The 21,713-nt window shown below is 46.7% G+C and overlaps 1 protein-coding gene across 3 annotated transcripts in view; it reads right to left on the minus strand.

The window, feature by feature from the left end:
• CCDC158 (coiled-coil domain containing 158) overlaps positions 1-21,713 on the minus strand; it is a 62,824-nt gene that overhangs the window by 40,486 nt on the left and 625 nt on the right. For 2 of the 3 annotated variants that reach the window (XM_048847221.2, XM_048847222.2), the window contains 8 exons: positions 15,284-15,320; positions 12,843-12,973; positions 10,865-11,109; positions 10,415-10,524; positions 9,755-10,082; positions 8,107-8,183; positions 7,027-7,137; positions 5,206-5,320 (listed from right to left, as the gene is read on the minus strand). In XM_048847221.2, the coding sequence (XP_048703178.1) occupies positions 5,206-5,320; positions 7,027-7,137; positions 8,107-8,183; positions 9,755-10,082; positions 10,415-10,524; positions 10,865-11,109; positions 12,843-12,973; positions 15,284-15,309 (1,143 nt within the window). In that variant the 5' untranslated portion in view covers positions 15,310-15,320. The remainder of the gene's footprint in view (positions 1-5,205; positions 5,321-7,026; positions 7,138-8,106; positions 8,184-9,754; positions 10,083-10,414; positions 10,525-10,864; positions 11,110-12,842; positions 12,974-15,283; positions 15,321-21,713) is intronic. The other variant, XM_048847220.2, reaches the window with a different exon arrangement.

Here is a 21,713-nt window from a genome sequence, read left to right on the forward strand (position 1 = left end):
GGGCCAAAGCTGGGGGCAGAGCCACAGCTGGGCTGCAGTGGGGGCCAGCAGCCAGGTGTGGCTCCGTTCCCAGCCTTGCCCCCAGCCTTGGCCCAGGGCTGGGAATGGAGCCAAGACCAGCAGCCAAGGCTAGGGGCTGGTCCAGGGCCAGGACTTGATCCATGCCAAGACTGGTGACAGGGCCAGGTGCAGGGCTGGGAGTCGGAGACATGGCTGGCAGTGGGACCAGAGCAGAGCTGGGGGCAGGGAGGGACAGGGTGGTGCTCCCTCTCCACTCCCGAGGGGCTGGCCTAGTTCCCGCTTCTAGGGTTGCCAATTTTGATTGCATGTATTCCTGGAGATTTCATCACATGACATTAGCTTTAATTTCTGGAGACTCCAGGCCAATCCTGAAGGGTTGGCAACCCTACTTGTTGTGCCCTGCCAGACATTCCTCTGCATCCCCCTAGGGCGTGGCTCCACACTTTGGGTACCTCTCCTCTAATGTGACACACTTAGAGACAGTGTAGGAGACCTATAGAAAAGATTGTTAAACAAGGTTGGGGACTAGCTCACAATCAGATGATAAAAAGGCTAAAATTTTCAAATGTGGGTGGGTGCTTATCCTTAGATACTTAAATTAATATTCTGGAACTGAAATAAGTGGCCTGATTTTTCACAAGTCCTAAAAGTACTCCGTACTTGCATCTCACAGTAACTTAATTGGGGAATCAGCCACTTTTCAGAACTCAAGTTTGAAAATTTCAGCTACTTTTCAGTTTACTAAGGTATTTTCCTACCAGAGAGGCTCGAGAGCAGTGTTTGAATATACATAGTTGTAACAGTTTATTTTGATGCCATACGTAATACACCCCTTCTCATCCACAGGAATAATTCTACAGCCAAGCCTGAGATCAGATGCTCTCCAATTTTCAACTTGTCTCTCACTGAAAACTTTGTGTTACTTATACAGTATATGTGGAAGTCAGCATGGATACATATGGACTAAAGAGCAGTCCATTTTGTAGGTATCTGAAAGTGATATTTGCTGCAGCTAGTAACATTCGGAGAAGTACTGCACATAAAATTCTGGGCTTCTATTTTTGTTAATAATTCCAAAAGGGAAAAATGCCCAAAGATTGTGTTCTGCAATCATAGATACAGGTGTGGCATCTTCCAGACAAACATCTGTCAGGGATGGTCTAGAGCTGAGGTTGTGTTGGTCCCAGGCTATTAGAGAGACAAGGTGGATGAGGTAATATCTCTTATTGGACCAAATTCTATTGGTCTGGGAGACAAGCTTACACAGAGCTCTTTTTCAGGTCTGGAAAATGTACTCAATGTCACAGCTAAATGCAAGGTGGAACAGATTGTTTAGCATAAGTCGGTAACACATATTTCAAGGGACCATTCAAGTGGAAATGGCCCATAAACACCTCCCCAGTCGTGGGTGGGTGGGAAATATGATTGCACACCCCTAGTTGTCGCCTACTACCCAACACTGGAACTCATATTGGGTATCATAAAACAATTACAACCTATATTTGATGGGGACCACATCCTGAAATAAATCTTTCCTAAACCCTTTTTTCTGGCCTTCAAACAACTTCTCAACTTCTCTAAGCTCATCATCAGAAGCAAACTCCCCACAGACCGGGACTCGCTAACTCAAAGTGGCACTGGACCCTGCCAGAACAACAGAGGCAAAACTGTATACGTACCTCCACAGCTACAATGATCAACACCCTCCCACCCCAACACACACACTTTTCAAGATCCATGGGTCCTACCTATGCCTGTCACAACATATGGTGTACCTCATCCAGTGTACTAAATGGCCTGATCACAGCTATGTGGGTGAAGCGAGACAATTACTGTGCTCTCGAATGAACTCATGCAGAAAAATTATAAAAGACAAAAACACCATCCATTTCACCTACGGGTGAACACTTTTCACAAAGCGATCACTCCATATCTGATCTCTCAGTTCTCATCCTCAAAGGAAACCTGTACAATATCTTCAAAAGATGAGTCTGGGAGCTTAAATTTGTATCTTTGCTGGATGCTAAAAACCAAGGACTGAATAGTGACACTGGATTTATGGCTTATATACAATCTATAACCCATTAAATCCCACCCCCAGCTTTTTTCCCCTCCTTTTCCCCCATATGACTGGAAAGGTGTTAACGGCCACTTCACCTTGAGTGGTCCTTGAAATCTGTTAACCACTTACACTAAACAATCTGTTCTACCTTGTATTTAGCTGTGACCCTCTGAGTACATTTCCCCGACCTCAAGAAGAGTTCTGGATAAGCTTGAAAGCTTGTCTCTCTCAACAGCAGAAATTGGTCCAATAAAAGATATTACCTCACCCACATTGTCTCTCTCAGATGGTGTAGGTTTACTTGGTCCTGCCTCAGTGCAGGGGGCTGGACTTGATGACCTCTCGAGGTCCCTTCCAGCCCGACATTACTATGATTCTAGTTTAGTGTGCTGCTCTGTTTATCCCAAACAGAATTTGTTAAAATCATCTACATTAAAAAGTACATGGCAAACTGCATTGCTGTTACAGCTGGAACATAACAGAGATTAATTTACAAGCCCAACAAAAAATGTGTTTGGTTTGAGATCTGCTGTGCTTGTTTGGAAACAGTAGAATGAATTTTGATGCACGTGAAACAGAGCAGTAAGTGGAGCCAGACAGAAGGCAGGTTGGCCTGCTTTCAAATGCCCAACATATCTGTTCCACGCTACCTCAAACTTGACCTACCACATCCCTGCTATTCCCTTTCTGGGCCTTTCTTGAACAGAAAATAACAACCATGTCAAATCATACAGCATCTCTACAATGGGAGCAACTTTCCACTAATAAGTAGGAAAAGGCTGCCAAAGTTAACATGATGTGTAGCATAAGCAGGATTTGACTCCAGAAGTCAAATGTTACTGCATAAGTTGTCAGCTCTAATTTTACAGAGAGTGGAGAGCAACAATTTTCAGGTCAGCCTCTGAGGAAAAGGGGGAATTATCCTCAGATAATAATTATGAGATGTCAGAATCACAGCAGAATTATCTATGAAACCAAAAGGCCTAGGTCCAGGGAAGGGAATAAGGAAATGGAAATTCTAAAGAAAGGGCACACAAAATATTGTGGTTAGTGACTCAGAGTTATCTACTGCTGTGCAGGGAAAATCTCTTTGTGGATTTCCTCTGAGTGTTCCCCTGGCCAGTGAGCCATAGTCCCATCACCAGAGACCAGTAGATGCTGGGGGATGCAGAAGAGACAAGGATCATCTCCACAGAGGCCCACTACTTACTCTGGGATTCTGGACTCCCACAGCTCCCTGACAATGGAGCTCCAATGGAGAGGTGTTATCAGGACTTCCCCGGGCCAATTAATACCTCTCCAGTCATGAGGGGGAGGGAAATGATTACACAGCTCTAATTGTCAGCTACCACCTCACACCTGAACCCATATGGGGTATCATCAAACAGTTACAACCCATATTTGATGGGGACCACATCCTGAAAGAAATCTGTCATTCTGTGGCCTTCACTTGTGCAACGCCTCAAGTATTTTTGATGAGAGAGCATGAGATATTTATATTGAAATAGGCATTCTTTAGGGGAACAGTCTCAAACCAACCTTGTGAACTCAGAGAAAGAATTATACTGTAGAGGCTACTGTGATCACCACACAGAAACGGAACTTTGATGTACGTGTTCCGTTTTCGTAGCTCTCGTGTATTTGGGAATGAGGAAATAATGGTAATACAACCCCTCTCCCAATTACTGCTGAAGTAACTCTTCCATTCCCATTTGGGGAAGGGCACTGACTTCAGTCTTTGTATTTTCTTGTAAGAGGGATCCCAGAAAGGGATGTGGAATTGGGGTGGGGAGGTGACATGAAATAAATTCTCTGAAAAGTGAATGGATGCAGTGAACTGCTGGAGTGAACTTCTCTCCATTTGTCTAAGGTAATTGATCACCAAAAGGTAGAGGTGTAGGAAAACGATTTGCTGCCCATATTCTGAGTCGGGGATTTTCAGTGTGCTATCAAACTTGCTGCTATGAAGAAGAAAAGCAGCTTAAACCTGCAGGTGCTGACAAACGCTGTCTTTCCACCTGGGTCACTTCAAAATACTTATACTAACACTATTTTCCTACACAAGCAATTGCTGTAGTAGCCACGGGGGTTTTATGTGATTCCAAATGGTTCATGATTTGGCAGGTGCCTGAAACCACACACTCTGTTGAGGTATGATCCGCCCTATGAAAACCTTTGAGAGAACTCCTGAGAGAAGGCATGTTCATGAAACAGCCAAACGAAATAGTATTGGGACTGTGGAAAGGTAGATGGGAGAGGAGATTGGTAAACAGAATAAAGGATTTGTGAGGAAGTTTGTTGATTGGGTCAAATGAAGCTGCTGTAATTGGTGATTCAAGACCAAAGTGCCTCGGCCTGTACTTGTGGTTGTGGCTATGGTTCTCTCTCTTTCTCTGGCCAAAGCATTCTGGTCTGAACTGCCAATTACAGCAGCTTTATTTGATCTAATCAAGTTTCCTTTAACTAATGGATAAAAAATTAACATTCCAAATGCCAATTAGGGCTCTTGATCTGTTTACAACAGATTAGTTTCCCCTTTGATTTCCCAAGATAGAAGGTTATTGGAGAACACTTCTGGGTGCTATGGCTCATGCAAGAAGCTCTTTTTATTTGCCTAATTGTGTCTTCTTGACACATTCTCTACCATTTTAGGAGACATAATGCCTTTGATCCACATATTCAACTGCTATTTAAAGTCTATGGTCCTCTGCGTTGATATCCAGATGGAATCATTTGCCACTAATTTTGATTTGTGTGCTCCTCTAATTTGTTTGTTAGAGAACAATGTTATTTGTTCTTAAACACAGGGGTGCTGGAACAGTTTTTATAGTGGGGGTGCTGAGAGCCATTGAACCAAACTGCAAACCCTATATATAATGGAAACCACTTCAAGCCAGCTCCTATGCTTAAACGTGGTATATAATACAATAGTTTGGAAAGAACAACAGTGCCGTGGATAAAAGAATAGTGATCTATCTGATCAGCCATTGAATTTCTCTGAAACAACACCTTTTCAAATGAGAGTGTGATTGTCTTTTTCTGAACTATACAGTGCATTTCAGGAGAAAGCCCATGTACCAAGTTCAGCTGGAGCTATTACGAACACTACAGTCCACACACACCTTGTCTTCATACATCCTTTTAGCTTCCCGTAATTCAGAACGCAGCTGAGAAACAGTGGATTCCAGTTGACTGACCTGACGCATGTACATTGAATTCTGGTTTCGTGTTTGTTCCCTAAGAAAAATTTTGAAAGGAAGGGAAAAAAAGGTGTGAGCGCTGCCAAAGCATGATACGTACACAGCTATGCTAAAGATGTGATCCCTAGGCTTCACAGTATTAAGTGTACTTGCAGTCTGAAATGTGACAATATGAAAATGTCTTACCTTCTTACCTAACAGATCTGCTCCTTCTGTATTCAGCCACATTTAGTTAATTTAATGACAAAAATAAGGTGTTACTGCTTTTATTTCGGTTTACAATTCTGGCTCATGTATCATCAACACACATGTTAATTAAGTTTTAATTGGGGAGCCAGAGTCTGCCTTTAGTTGCACCAGAGGACTGCACAAGTGGAACTCTGGGCAGAATTCAGCTCACAGAATCTTTATCACGGGTGATTATGTGCAAGTCACCCATGGCCCAATTTGACTTCCAAACCCCAGCTTGAGTTTGCAGGGTTGGCAGATAGAAAACTAATCTTTTAACACGTAAACTGAGCACATCTGACCTAAAGTCATCAAGAGACCATCAACAGGGAACCACCATGCCATTTTCCAGTCACTCAATCATCAGCAATGCCAACATTGGCCATATATGTGGCTTTTCCACAGGATCTTCTATAAGATTCATCACTATTTATTTCTGCCAGTAAACATCACAAGAATTCATCCATTTTTGTTTATGATACAGATGACAAGAAATATATTGTCGGGAATGAATTTTGGACCAGAATCTGACCAACTCTTGATGGTTAAGGCTTCCAGTCATTTCTGCACAGCCCCACTTCTGCTTAATTTATATAAGGCTGGTGCAGAAAGCTCCCCGCAGCAATCTTTTCCGCTCTGTGGGTGGGTATAGAGATGGAGCAGGGCCATGGTCCCACTTTTTCCTAGTTCTGCTTCCCAAAGAGGGGAGGAAGAGAAGCAGTCCCTGTGATAGAGAGTGCAGGGAATGCTATTGTGAGCATTCCCCATCCAGATGTGCAAGTGGGGAATGTTCTTGTTCACTACACTACTTTGCAGTGTTGCAGGAGCTGCTCATAACTCAGGACTCAGAGATTTGCTCAAAGGCACAAAAATAAATTTATGTCAGTCAGGAAAAGAGCCCAGGACTGATTCTCCTCTCACCTGCACCAGAGTAACTCCAATGACTCATTTGACTTACCTTGTTTCTGACTGAGACCTGGTCTACACTAGGGCAAGGGATCGATCTAAATTACGCAACTTCAGCTACGTGAATAACATAGCCAAAGTCGACATACTTAGAGCTACTCACCGCCGTGTCTTCACTACGGTGAGTCGACTGCTGCCGCTCCTCCGCCAACTCTGCCTGCGCCTCTTGTGGCGGTGGAGTACAGGAGTCGACGGGAGAGCGCTCAGGGACCAATTTATTGCGTCTAGACTAGATGCGATAAATCGTCCCCCGCTGGATTGATCGCTGCCCGCCGATCCGGCAGGTCGTGTAGACATACCCTCAGAGTCAGTTCCCATGTCTCCTGATTCTCAGAGCTTTGCCTTACGCACAAGACTATGTTCCCCTCTATCTACTTTGTACCTTTTTTAGATTTCGCCTCCCACGATTTCTGCAGTGGTTGATTAACTCTGAAGCAAAGTTACTAAGAAATCTTATCATGCTAGCAGAGAGTGTATGCTAGCAGAAGGAGACCTCTCTAGAAGCAAGGTTACTTTTTATGTGTTCTACAGTATAACTGAGAAACATACTGAATGATCTCCATCTGGCTTTGGATACTATTTGCATGGCTGCGTGCGCTATTGGTTTTATCAGTCAGTGCTGCCACCTCCTGTTCATGTTCATTGATTAGTTGCTCAATCCTATTTGAAAAAAAAAGAAGAAGAATGGTTACAATTGTAGACAAAGTATTACCCACTGCATAAACTGTAGAAAAGAATATTTCCCCAGTAGTCACAAGTTTAAAGATTTGGGGGATTTGTCATGAATGTAATCAATTGTATAAAAATTAATTCACAGTTTATTTTGATGACATAACTAGATAATTCAATTAGAAAGTTGGAGAAGTTGCAATTTATTGAACCAAGGAAGGCCAAAGTTCTGAACAAAAAAACCAAACACAAGAAAGAGATGAGGGGAAAAACCAGGAAAATAAAAGATGAAAAATAAAAGACATGTCATCCACACATTGTTATTTACATTAAAGCACTACCATGTACTAGACAAGGTGTACAACAATCTGCACTGGCTACATAAATCGCAAGCTCAGTTGCTTATTTTAATCAGAGAGAGGGGAAGAGCCATGATTTGAAAAAAGCAAAAAGCACTGTAAGGATTTTTTGCAGTGTTACTTAAAATACCTCTGGTCATTTCTTCTATTTTCCATCTTTCTTTAGAAAGCTATTGATTTTATCCTAACCAGCTTTAACAATAGTGCTGCTCTCCACACAAGAATGATTTAAACTGTTTTAGTTCTAGTCATTAACAAACATGCCTATATTAGGAAAATATTAACATGACATGGTAAAGAACATGAAAGTCAGAGAATCCTCCTACTACAACCCAATGGAAATGGTTTTGCTCAGACGCTTCCAAAATATTGACCTTTCAGCAGAGATCATGTCTGGAAATTGTTAGATGTGTCAGAAAGTTATGAGCATTTAAAAATACAAAGCTAGAATAGAAGCAGATAAACCCTCAATAATAGTGACTGCTACTGCACCCCACACTTATTACAGTACCAGCATCTGGTACAAAAAATAATTCATCCTGGAAAAGTGAGGAAGTGTTGGTACCTGAACTATAATAGTGATTAAATAGGGAAAAGGTACCTATCTTGATGTTGCTGAAGCAGAAGTTCTGTTTTGGCCTGTGATTCTTTTTTCAGTGATTCAAGTTGTTCCTCCAACTGTTGTAAGTAAATTACAGTGTTGTTTATAGTGAGTAATCACTCTCACCCACCAGTAAATGAAAACACAATCTAAATCAATAGAAACCAAGGTTCATTTCTTGAACAGTTTCCATAATTTACACAAGCAAGGTTAAATTCTGGCTGTAAGCTACAGAGCTGAGTTGGGGACAGTACAGAGACAAATCACCCTAGTGTGAGTTCAGCCAGTGTGCTCCTCCTTAAAGATGTTACAGCATGTGCTTCTCTGTGCCTGGCCTGCTGCCCATGGGGAATATGGTCACAGTTGGACTCCTGCCTTCCCCTTTCCATGGGCTAGTGTAGAAAGCAGTGCTAGCCCTGCCATCTTTGCACTCCCTGAGCTCAAAGACTCCTGTGTAGCTGGCCACTGAATGGGATGTGTACAGGGCGTGAGGCTCTTTGCGCCCTCTGTCTGTCTTCACTAGGATTTGACCCGAAGTAAAGGCATTTGTAGTTTTTACACAAGTTAGCAGGTTGAGTTAAAAACTATAGGGGACCTTGGGGTTTACCTTGAGTTGCTAACTAATTATTATTTGTATTGTCGTAGTGTCCAGCAGTCCCAGTCATGGACCAGGGCTCCACTGCGCTAGTGCTGTACAGATAGAATAAAGGAAGTCCCTGCCTCAAAGAGCTTACTTGTGTGAAAGCTACACAATTCCTCGTTGTCTTCACTAGGATTTCACCTCGAGTTAGCAGACAAGTTAAGAACACACCTTTTTTGTCCTAATAAAGACAAGACCATCACTTGCTTGTCCACCAGCACAGTGGCCAAGGCGCAATCTGGCCCTAAGCCAATGACATTGCGTCAACAAAGGAATCTTCGATAGCCAGCACTGATTTCTGCAGGGCTTCATCTCACAAAAGGCTGAGTGCTCTTAACGTCTATCTAAATCAATAGAAGTTGAGGGCCCTTGACACATCACAAGATGTGCTCAGCACTGTACAGATTCAGGCCATTATTGATTAATATTGTTGCCCTTTGGCCAATATTTGGGGCATCGCTGCATTGTTTCCATTAGGAGGCGAAACTGATGATGGAGCCAGGCATTTCTTTGATACCATTAACAAAGAATGTATACAAAAACCCGTTTCCCTGAACATAGTAGGAACACACAACAGCAGCCAGTTTCCTTGCTCACAAGCATGTTTAGAAGATAACCAAAAGAGACTCAGCTTAGGAGCCAGGGAACTGCTGAAATCACAAGCCCTTGCATCTTTATAGGAAGGCAAATTGATATATTGACCTAAAATATCTTCCCCAGGGCTCCCAAGAGTGCGGAGTGGACAGGGCCAGAGGATCCACCACTACACGGATTGTCCGGAGCTCTCTTGTGCAGGAGGTGGGAGTGGTGTGCCTGGGGATCATGCAGCACCCCGAAGCAGCCTTTGTGAATTGACTCCACAGCTGCTCCGAGGCCGGGAAAGGATTCAGCTACTTGAGCCAGGCACTGCATTGTGAATTTGGCTCTCAGAGTGTTTTTACATAACAAATAGTCATCTGGAAGCTTACACCACTAACTGTCAGGAAAAGTAGTGTTCTCCCCACTCACCGGGAAAATCCTCCCTTTGAAATACGACACATCTGAGTCTAAATCTCGCAGGACTTTACTAAAAGCTGTGCCCAGGTTGCGGATATGGAGACCGCTGATGTTCTCGTGCTCATATACCCTCTTGCCTGTGCTGTCTTCATAGTCCACTAGGACGCCCCGCAGTTCATGGAGCACTTCCTCATGGCCATGTACCATCTTTTTCAGATGCTCAGTTTGGCTATTGGCCTCCCTCAGCATCTCCTCCTGAAGGTGGTTGGCTGTTTCCAATTCATGAACTGTAGCCTGTAGCTGTATTTTGATGTCCTCCTGGCTCTGGGATTCTCTTCGTCTGTATTTCAGAAAGGAAGACATCCAAGAAATATTGAAAGTGGTAATGGTGTACAATGTTTGTCTTTATCCTGTCTGATATGGGGGGAGGTTTATAATCACTGTTTCTGCAAATTATGGAATCTGGTATGTTTTCTGAAACTACGGGCCAGACCTTGCACGCTGCCATGACTACTGCTGCCTAAGGCTCCTTCCAGGAGAACCCTCCTTGCACTTGGGGACCAGTTCAATCGCCTGCTGCAGTCCTTCTCTTTCTCGCAAGCCCACATGGGAGCTGTGTAACATTTACCAGATACACGACAATGGGCTAGTCTCTGATGTAAGCATGCATACCGGATATCCACAAGAGCATCTCTCTCCGTTTGCACCTCCTGAAGTTTGGTCTGCAAATCAACGATTGTCTGTCTTAAATTGAACTTCTGTTGTTCATGCAGTTCAGTGTTCTGGACAAACAGAACAGGCAAATTATTGAATATTTGAGCAAAAATAAATGTAATTAAGGGTCATATGATAATTCATAATAAGATACATTTTTAAGTGTTCTCAGATACCCAGTTGTTGCTCTGTGCTGTGGTGCAGGTGTATTGGGGGCGCTATTGGAGGGGGCATGGCAAGAGAGCTGCTGTTCTGAGGCACACTGGGAGCTACGGCAGCTGAGAACAGGTAAGAGGCTGCTCTAAATGTGCTGTTGGCCAAACTCTCCCCTGGCCAGTCCAGGAATCCAGTATGTAAGAAAGCCATGGCAGCCACACCCAGGAATCTGTCCCAAAGTCTTCAACTCACATCATTTAGCCTCTTCTGCAGATCTCTGACTTGCTGGGAGTACTCTTCCAAGATGCTCTCAATGTGCTCTTTTCCAGGATAACTAGTGTTTCTCTTCTGGGTATCAATGTCCACTTCATATTTAGAGTACAGGACAGTTTTGGGTGGACTACTGCCAGCACTAGCAGAGGTAGAGGTTTCCATCACTGTGCTGCGAATGGAAGATGCTAATACATTCTGATTGCCGAAAAGTGGGCTAGCAGCACCTGAAATTAGAGAATATTATATATTTAAAATGGAATCCTTATGTGAAAATAAAATAATTCTTTACACCTGTGCAAACTAAGAGCCAAATAAGTGTTCTGCCCATTCTATTCAAGACAGTGGAGAATCAAGCCCATATACTTTAGAAGTCAGCTTTTTCTAAGGATTATATAGGCCCCATACATTCTTGCAATGCATCTTGTCATGTACACCAGTGCAGAGTGGGTGTGAGATACTGCAAGATCAGATTCGTAACATTTTAAACCCACTATGCTCTCACTTTGCACTGGTGAAAATGGTGCCACAAGGTGCAGGGCAATGGTAAGTCAGGCCCTTTGGCCTCAGTCCTTAGACTACAGGATGATCACTGCCAAGTAAGGGAATCCTCTGATGGTGTTCAGCTTGTGGTAGCTCCTATGCCACCCACCCTTGTAGCTGGTGAAAGTGGCATGGCCAGGGCATCCTTGCACCCCAGTGATCCCTGGCTGGCTTAACCGCACGTTGGGACCATTGGCAATCTGGGAGCCACCCTAATTTACACTGTGGGGGACCCAGTTTATAGCAATCTAGGAATCAGGAGAGTGCAAAAGCAGATTAAAGCCACCTTTGCACACATGTCCAACCCCCATCCACTATCATAACACATCTGCACCTCTTTGTTAATTCACTAAAATCAGATTAGGAAAGGGATAGATAATAAAAGAGAAAATATCATAATGCCACTATATAAATCCTTAGTATGCCCACACCTTGAATATCACATAGGGCTCTGGTCCCTCATCTCCAAAATGATATATTAGAACTGGAAAAAGTACAGAGAAGGGCAACAAAAATTATTAGGGGTATGGAACAGCTTCCATATAGGAGAGATGAAAAAGACTGGGACTGTTCATTTTAGAAAAGAGACAGCTAAGGTGGGGATATGACAGAGGCCTATAAAAATCATGACTGGTGTGGAGAAAGTGAAGAAGGAAGTGTTATTTACCCCTTCGTGTAACACAAGAACCAGAGGTCACCCAATGAAATTAATAGGCAGTAGGTTTAAAACAAATATAAGGAAGTACTTCGTCTTCATATAATGCACAGTCAACCTATAGAACTCATTGCCAAGGGACGTTGTGAAGACCTAAACTATAACTGGGTTAAAAAAAGAATTAGATACGTTCACAGAGGATAGGTCCATCAATGGCTATTAGCCAAGATGGGCAGGGATATAACCCCATGCTCTGGGCGTCCATAAACCGCTGACTGCCAGAAGCTACAACTGGATGACAGGGGATGGACCAATCGATAATTGCCCTGTTCTGTTCTTTACCTGTTAAACATCTGGCACTGGTCACTGTTGAAAGACAGAATACTGGGCTAAATGGAGCATTGGTCTGACCCAATATGGCCATTCTTTTGTTCTTATGTAGATATTTTTAGATTATTCAGAATTCAAGACACCAATTTTAAAACAACAGTTTTGAAACACCAGTTTTGTTAAAAGGTGCTTCAACCTTAAGTGTAAAATTTTAACCCTTATGCACCCTTTTTTTCACAAAAAGAAAAGGAGTACTAGTGACACCTTAGAGACTGCCACAAGTACTCCTTTTCTTTTTGCGAATACAGACTAACACGGCTGCTACTCTGAAACCTTTTTTAACAATAACGCTTGAGTGGGACAGTTTGCACAACTGAGATAACTTGATGTTAAATGAATTCTCAATATTGTTAAACTGTATTTCCAACTTACCCCCACTGGGAATGTTGCCACTTGATAAAGTCTCTTCATGACTCAGAGAATGTGTGATTGATTCCATCGTAAATTTGGTTGCTTCTTCCTGGAGTTTCAGAGTCTCTTTTGTTTGTCTTTCCAGTGCTTCCCTGCAAAATTATATGTGTGAGTATAGGTTGAGAGTACAATGTATGAATAGAGGAAGGTATCCAATCACACGGTGTCACCACAGATAGTATCTGAAATGAATAACTAATAATGTCATTTTATAGTCTCCATTTAGTGGCATTCTCCACACACAAGGTCTGCGTTCACATTTAGCAAGAAAGTGCCAGATCTTCAACTCTTGTAAATTTGTGTAGCTCCACTGAAATCAGTTGAGCTGTGCTGATATACACCAGCCAAGATTTGTCCCAAAGGGGCTGAACACAAAATACAACAAAACAAAACACTCCATTAAACAAATAAAAACAACCTGTTCGGATCATATCAAAACAAGATTCCTTTTTCCCCCCGCCACTTACTTTTTCTCCTGATTGGCTGGTGAAATACCATCTACTGACAGAACCATAGACATTCTGTTTTACCATGTAAAGTTTGCATGGCTGATTGAGTTGTTAATGCTTTTGTCAACCAACCAATCAAACGGTTAACGAGAAATTTCATATGGAACTCTGACAAGTGCTATGGGACTGTATTTTTCAGACGTTACATGGAGACACTTCAGGGTTGTAAAGAGAAGAAACCCTCTAAAATAAGAGAAAACATTTGATCAATTAAACACACTGATCTCCAGCCCAGAAACAAGGATTCTCCTACCTCACAGCATGACATCACCCATAGTAATGCAGAGTTTCAAATCTTATTTGTCTGAAGTCACTTAGGCAGCACAACATTTCTTAAAAACATACCTAGCCTTTTGAAGAAGGAAGGATGAGGAAGGAAAGGAGAAAATGGGAAGGGCACAGGAAAGGAGATATTTCTAAATGTGGATCTATATCCTATTTTTGAATCCTAGACCGCTCATGAAAATGGACAAAATGCTAGATTTTTAAAAGATGCTAAAGACATCAGGAGGGAAAATCTGCAATCAAGCTTACCTTCTCATGGGTGCAAATGCAGTTAAGTGTGCTGGGTGTGACTGAAGCCTCAGGCAGTAATGGCCAGATTGTTACTGGCACTGTGGGTGTGCAGGGGATGGAAGTAATGAGCCCCCCCCCCGTGAGTTTCAAACAAGGCTCTGTCTCAGTCAAGTCTCTGAACTCAAGACCTGATGGACTACTCCTTCCTTGAGGCCTCAAGGGCACACGTTGCCCCAGCGGGAGAGGTTGGGGTACGGAGGAAGCAAGCCTGTGCACTCTGCATTGCCCCATTGAGCTCGATAGGTGCTGCACAGGAAATTTATAACTTGATCTGAAGTACTTGTTGCACCTTGGAGACTAACCAATTTATTTGAGCATAAGCTTTCGTGGGTTACTGCCCACTTCATCAGAGGCGTAGATTCTATGCATCTTCTTACTATATGTTCCAGTCTAGTTAGTCTCTAAGGTGCCAAAAGTACTCCTTTTCTTTTTTATGGATACAGTCTAACTCAGCTGCTACTCTGAAACCTGAATCTCTATTGTAATTAGAGGGTGCTTCATTCACCGTACGGATATTACTACACAACACCTCAACAGCCTGATATTTGAAGTGCTCAGATGGAGCCCTCTAATTGAAATAAAACAAAAACCAAGTTTATAAACTTGGGGCCAGATTCACTGATACACTCCATGTGCTTTGCATCACCAAATGGGTGCAAAGCAGCCAGAAGCTACTCGTAAATCCAATCCAAAGAGTGTTAAAACTGCCCCATGAATCTCAGTTGTTAGGGCTGAAGCCCAGTGACGATACTTTTCAGGCAAGATTTTCAATTATTTGATGCGTAACTATATGCCTAAAATATGCATCTAACTGGCATAATTGTGAGTGTAAATTAGTTAACTGCAAACATCAAAGGACAAATAAACAAAAGGCAGAAAGAGTCCTAAAAGGGCCTCACATCACTTTTACCCGAGGGACTGATGCACAATGTAACAGTATAAAAATGTAAGTAAAAGAGAATCAGGCCATAAAAGTTTAATTATTACCCCAAGGCCATATTCTACCCTTCATCTTTGTGCAAAAGTCCCGCTGTCATCAGTAAGAATGCCACTGTGGATTGAGGAAGTACCTGGCCCTAACTATTACTCTGGTATCAACAATGCAATTCATCCCTTTCCACAGAATGGCTTTGACATTGGTGCACTTTGTAACACATTTCTTCCTTATCTCTGCTGTCACATTATTGCGAAGAAGACTGTCTTTTAATTTTCTGGTCATGTCGAAGTTCAATAATCAAGGTGTACACTGTAAGGGTAAACAGCAGGGTATTTTAAAAATAACTTCACTAATAAACAAACAAAAAAGACAGACACTACCTTAATTCCTGGATATTCTTGCTCATTGTAACAGTGTCTGCAAAGAATAATAGCAATCTTTATTTTTCTTCACATTTTACAAATCAACTTTCTCTCTTAAATGAATTTTGAACTGAAGCAATGTAACACTGTAGAAATAAGTCCACAAATATTAAACAATTAGTTGTTTATATTTGCTTTGGAAAGTTTTTCTTTGTTTCCTAAGTAATATTGTGAGGCATAAACACAACTATATGTTTTATAAGAGGGGCCAGCTGTGATGGGGTGACTGGCCCCTTTAAGAGGTAATTGGTTCTGCCCCACTTTTGACTCATTCAACCCTCCTCCGCATGTGGGGGAAATCAGTGTAGCACCCCATGACTGTAGCTCATGTGGTTAAATCAGTCCAGGCCTGGTGTTAAAAGTGAAGCCTCCAGAGAGTAAAGAAAAAAAGAGAGCAAGTAGGCAGTTTGAAAAAGGCCTGCTGGATTAGGGAGATTTGGTCCTAGAGAAACCAGCTGGGAAATATTGCTGCCTGCTGAGCTCTCCCAACCCAGAGAGAAATGCAATAAGGTAAAAAGGAACCATGTGGGGAGAAGCTGGTCTAAATTAACAAACTCAGCCTTACAAGCAGGACTGTAGGTCTCTAGTACTAAGGAGAGAGAAGCCTGATGAGAAATCCTCCCAGCCCCCTGAACTTAGAGGAGCTCTTCTGTAGGGAAGCTGATTAAACTAAATAAATTGTTTTTCCAGGAGAAGGTGAATATTATTTAAAAGCTCTGGATAGAAGTCATTTACCTGAATCCCTAAGGAGCTGAAGGCAGGGTGTCTCAGAACTACACTGTGCCACTAGCAGCCATGATCTGGAACGGCATCCTCTTATATGGCCCTGGCATCTCCTATGAAACACCTCTTCCAGTCAAAAAAAGAGGTATGCAAAACTTACCATTCTCACAGCTGATTTCAGGCATCAAACTTTATGCTCCAAATTAACATTAAAGGCCATAGTTTCAACTCTCTGCCTAGACTACACTGCAAAACTGGTAACAGATTTTGAGCACACAAAAGTCCTGTGGACATTTGAACATATAAACTATATGCACTCAGAGGCATGTAGGCACACATTGACCTATTTTGTGCCTCAAGTGCCTATCTGGATAACTCAAATTGAGGCTTTTATGCACAGATTTTTTTGGCATAAATTAGACAGCCAGTTTTGAAAACTTGTCCCTAATCAATCTGAGCTTTATTCAGCTTTGCAAAATTCTTCTCATCCATTCACCTGTGGCAAGTAATTTTTTTTTTTTGGACAGGTGAGAAAAGTGTTTTCACTATGGAGGGCAAGTAGTTTTTGTATCTGGTCTGATAAATTTTCAAGACCGTTTTGCAAGGCCGGATTAATTTCAGAAAGACAGAGGTCCAGATCAGCTCTTGCATAATCCACCTGCAGCAGAGCTGCATTTAGTTCAGAGTTTGTTCCAAGGAATATAAGAGAATGAATAATTTGTAATTATATAATCCTTTCAGCCAAATTATCCAAGTGCTTTCCTATACAAGTGGGCAAGTATTGTTGTCCCAATTTCACTGATACTTACGTTTTCTGTCACTTGCCCAAGGTGCACAAGAAAGCAACAGAAGAGTCAGAAATAGAATCGAGGCGTCCTGGTTCCCAGACCCCACACTAACCCCAAGAGAAGGCTGACACTTTCAAAATTATGATGTGTTGCAATAGTAGTGCCTAGTCATAGACCTGGCCCACTGTGCTAGGTGTTGTACAAGAGGGCCACAAAGTTTTCAAACTTGGGTGCCTCAATACAAAATTACAAGTCACCTGATCTTTAGAGGTGATGAGCACTTGCAGCTCCCTTTGAGTTTCTTCCCTGCAAACTGGACAGAAGGAGTCCACAATGCTGACTTGCAACTTCACCCCTTAGTTGCTAAACTTGCAGGAGTGAATACCTCCTCCTTTGGATTTTTCAAATATGGGAGTGCAGAGCCAGGCCTGTGCTTCCAGAAGGCACATTGGTGCAGAAGACTGCCAAGCTACAGGAAACTGAACTTCTAGGGTAAGTTATTGTCCTGTGAGCTTAAATGTCTGGTAGCACCTGGAGCCTGCTGGCTCTACATGAAGTAAAAAGGATTCTAGACCCGCTTACACTAGGCCCTCAAAAAGCCTGAGTTCAGGCTTGTATAAAATGAACGTACACTGATTTGCATACATGGATGTGGTCATAGCCTGTTGGAAAATAAAGTCTCTCTTAATTTTCACCTCAGCAGGGGCTGATTTTTTCCCCCTTGAGGCAACTTTAGAGGCAGCACCTCTCTTTCCCTGGGGAGCTGAGTTTCCTCTTATGTTCCCTATCTCTGTTTGTGTGTGTCTCCCCATTGTCCCTCCCATTAGGTCTCTGGGCCCAATTCACCACTCTTGTTACTTAAGTTATATGCCACTGTACCACCACTGATTTCAGTGGTGTTACACAGGCATCACCAGTGATGGGCTGGAGCTGGTTTGCACCGGTTCGCGCGAACCGGTTGTTAAATTTTGAAGCCGGTTTAGAACCGGTTGTTAAAGGAGTGGGGAAGCTCAGGCCGGACGGACAGGATGTGGCCCGCGGGACCATCCTGTCCGTCCCCCCTGAGCTCTCAGCTGGGGAGGCTCCTATGTGAATTTTTACTGACCCGGTGGCAGAGTTTCCAAGTTGCCAAGTTTGGGACTGCTCCACTGAATGTTTTCTCTCACAGATGAGAGAATGTCACTGATGTCTGCCTCCCTCCTGGTACTTGGGCTGTCAGAGCAGCCATGGGTGGGAGGCAGGACCTATCCCTCTGCTCTCAAGAAGCAGAGCTGCGAGGGACCCTCCACGCGGACCCTGATCCACCTGGTGGTACCTATGGGGGGCCAGGTGTGGTGTTGGTTCAGTGCCTGGTGGAGAGCTGGGGCAGTTGGGTTAGTGTCAGGCTGGCTGGGTGCCTGGCAGTGTGCAGCTGATTGGGTCAGTGCCTCATGTGGGAGCTGGTGGGGCATGGGGCAAGGGTCTGGGTGGGTACCTGGCAGGGGGCTGGCTGGGGTGCTGGGTGCCTGGCTGGGGGAGGTGGGTGGGTGTCAGGGCAGGGTGGGTGCCTGGTGGTGGTGGTCGGGGGGCTGGCTTGGTGCCTGGCACTCTGTGTGGGGCTGGGTGGTTGTCAGGCAGGGAGGGTGCCTGGTGGGGCTGGCTGGGTCCCTGGTACTGGGCGGGGGGAGGGGGAGGTGGGTGTTAGGCTGGCTTGGTGCTGGGTTGGGGGCCGGGTGGGTGTCAGGCTGGCTGGTCCCTGTTGCTGGGCAGGGGGCTGGGTGGGTGCCTGGTGGGGGCAGTGGCTGGATGGGGGGCTGGGTGGGTGCCAGGCCAGGTGGATCCCTGGCACTGGGCAGGGGGTCAGGCGGGTGCCAGGCTGGCTGGGTGTCTGGGGCTGGGCAGGGGCAGGGGCTGGGCGGGTGTCAGGCTGGGTGGGTGTCGGGTGGTTGTCAGGCTATCTGGGTGCCCAGGGCCAGGTGCAGGTAGGGGCTGGCTGGGTGCCTGGCTGGCTGGGTGCCCAGGGCCAGGTGGGGGCAGGGGCTGGGTGGGGTGAGGGGCTGGCTGGGTGCCCAGGGCCAGCTGGGGGCAGGAGCTGGGTGGGCGTCGAGCTGGGTGGGCGTCAGGCTGGCTGTGTGCCCGGGCCTGGGTGGGGGTAGGGACTGGCTGGGTGGGGGTAGGGGCTGGCTGGGGGCAGGGGCTGGGTGGGATTAGGGGCTGACTGGGTGCCCAGGGCCGGGTGGGGGCAGGGGCTGGGTGGGGTTAGGGGCTGGCTGGGTGCCCAGGGCCGGGTGGGGGCAGGGGCTGGGTGGGGTGAGGGGCTGGCTGGGTGCCCAGGGCCGGCTGGGGGCAGGAGCTGGGTGGGCGTCGAGCTGGGTGGGCGTCAGGCTGGCTGTGTGCCCGGGCCTGGCTGGGGGCAGGGGCTGGGTGGGGTTAGGGACTGGCTGGGGGCAGGGGCTGGGTGGGGGTAGGGGCTGGCTGGGTGCCCGGGCCTGGGTGCCTGGGGCTGGCTGGGGGTAGGGGCTGGCTGGGTGCCCGGGGCCGGGTGGGGGCAGGGGCTGGGTGGGGTTAGGGGCTGGCTGGGTGCCCAGGGCCGGGTGGGGGCAGGGGCTGGGTGGGGTGAGGGGCCGGCTGGGGGCAGGAGCTGGGTGGGTGCCTGGGGCTGGGTGGGGTGAGGGGCTGGCCGGGTGCCCAGGGCCGGGTGGGGGCAGGGGCTGGGTGGGGTTAGGGGCTGGCCGGGTGCCCAGGGCCGGGTGGGGGCAGGGGCTGGGTGGGGTTAGGGGCTGGCTGGGTGCCCAGGGCCGGGTGGGGGCAGGGGCTGGGTGGGGTTAGGGGCTGGCTGGGTGCCCAGGGCCGGGTGGGGGCAGGGGCTGGGTGGGGTGAGGGGCTGGCTGGGTGCCCAGGGCCGGCGGGGGGTAGGAGCTGGGTGGGCGTCGAGCTGAGTGGGGGTAGGGGCTGGCTGGGTGGGGGCAGGGGCTGGGTGGGGGTAGGGGCTGGCTGGGTGCCCGGGCCTGGGTGCCTGGGGCTGGGTGGGGGTAGGGGTTGGCTGGCTGGGTACCCGGGCCTGGGTGCCTGGGGCTGGGTGGGGTGAGGGGTTGGCTGGGTGGGTGCCTGGGGCTGGGTGGGGTGAGGGGCTGGCCGGGTGCCCGGGGCCGGGTGGGTGCCAGGCTGGCTGGGTGGGTGCGAGGCCGGGTGGGGGCTGGCTGTTGGGCTGGGGGGTGCCAGCTGCTGCCGGGCCGGGGGCGCTCTCCCCACCTTGCCCAGCACCTCGTCCCGCTGCCGTCGCCTCCCCGCGCTCTGGCTGGGGCTCCCCAGGGGGAGCAGGGAGCGGGGCGGCGGAGAGGCTGCCCGGCGGCCCCGGGGCAGGCGCCCCTGGTGGCAGGGAGGAGGTACTGCGGCATTCCCTGCTGTCCGGCGGGGCGCCTGACCTCCCCCCCGCCAGGCCGTGTCAGCCCCGCCGCCCTCTGCGGGACCCTTCCGGCTCTCTGCCGCCCCCGGCTCGCACCCTGCCTCTAAGCTGCCTCGCTCGGCCTCCCGCTCGCTGCCTGCGGCCCAGGCCGGCCCAAACACGTCAGACTCTCAGCCCGCCACACCCTCGCCCCCTGCGCAGTGGCAGGGCTGGGAAATCCGGCGGCATCCCCACCTGCCTGGCCGCCAGGGGAGAGAGCCCCTGGAGGGGAGACCGGGGGGGAAAGCACATTAAAACCCCCAGGTACTTCTGTCTGGCTGCCAGGAAAGCTGCAGGCTCAGTGAGGAGGCCGGAGGGCTGGGGGACAAGAGCAGGGAGCTGGAAGCTCTGGCCCAAAGCCACAAATGAGCCTGGCGTTCCTATAAGGACAGCCCCGTTGCCAGGGTCACCGTAGGGGCCATGACGACTGTATTGGTGGGTCTCGTCCCATGGCCCCACAGCCTCTGGAAGCTTGTCTCCTGGCATCCCCATCCTCCATAGTGCCGCTTCGATTGTTACTCACGGTGGGGGAGCATACAGGGTAGCCTCTGAGAGCATCAGTAAGTTGGGGGTGGGGGTGCAGGGAAGAAAGGGGAGGGGGCTGGGAGAACAAGAAAGGAGGCAGGATAGTGATGGGGAGGGAGATGGAAAGGGAAAGAACGGCATGTCCCTCTCCTCAGGGATTAGCAGTGGGCGACTGGAATCTCCCTGGGAGCAGCCAGGGGCAAGGTTTGCATTTTTGTATGTATTTAAGGTTGTACACAAAACAATCACACACAAATTGGGGGTGGGTGGCTTCCCCCAAAGAGTCAAAAATCAAAAAGCAGCCTAAAAATATCCAATGAATGTGGGGTGTGTTTTTTTTTTTCAAAAAAATCCTCGTGATTTTTATGCCAATCCCATACTTTCAGAGGTGTCTGAGTTACTTTTGAATGCCTAAGGTTGGCAGTATTGATAACATGACTTGGATTATGTATTCTCTATTGGAAAGCAATTCTGGCAGTCCTTTTAGTTCCGTGGTTGGAAATATGGTGACCGATTATTCCATCTCATGCCTAGAGTTCAGTCACAAAATATACTGATTGCCAACCCACAATCGTGTATATCAGCCGACTGCTCCTATATCAAATCAAACCAAATAACAGCAACCAGCAATACACCACAGCACCTCTACAGAGTGCTCAAGAAATATATTCATTGACAAGACTTAAATATTAGAAAGTCCTGAAAACTCCTGTCACAAAAACCCGAGAAATAGGTTTTTAAAGAAACTCTGCAGCTCAGCAGCAGCTAACTTCAGCATTGCACAAAAGACTTATATGGAATCCTCAACTAAGTGAGCATCTGTATAACCAGAATGAAAGGACTGCATCTCAGAACGAAAGAAAAATGCAAGCTGCCATTAATTGAGAAAGTGAGGGAATTCTCCAGCTGAAAACAGAGACCTCCACAA

Source organism: Caretta caretta, chromosome 4, assembly GCF_965140235.1.
Source record: "Caretta caretta isolate rCarCar2 chromosome 4, rCarCar1.hap1, whole genome shotgun sequence".
NCBI classification, from domain to species: domain Eukaryota; kingdom Metazoa; phylum Chordata; order Testudines; family Cheloniidae; genus Caretta; species Caretta caretta.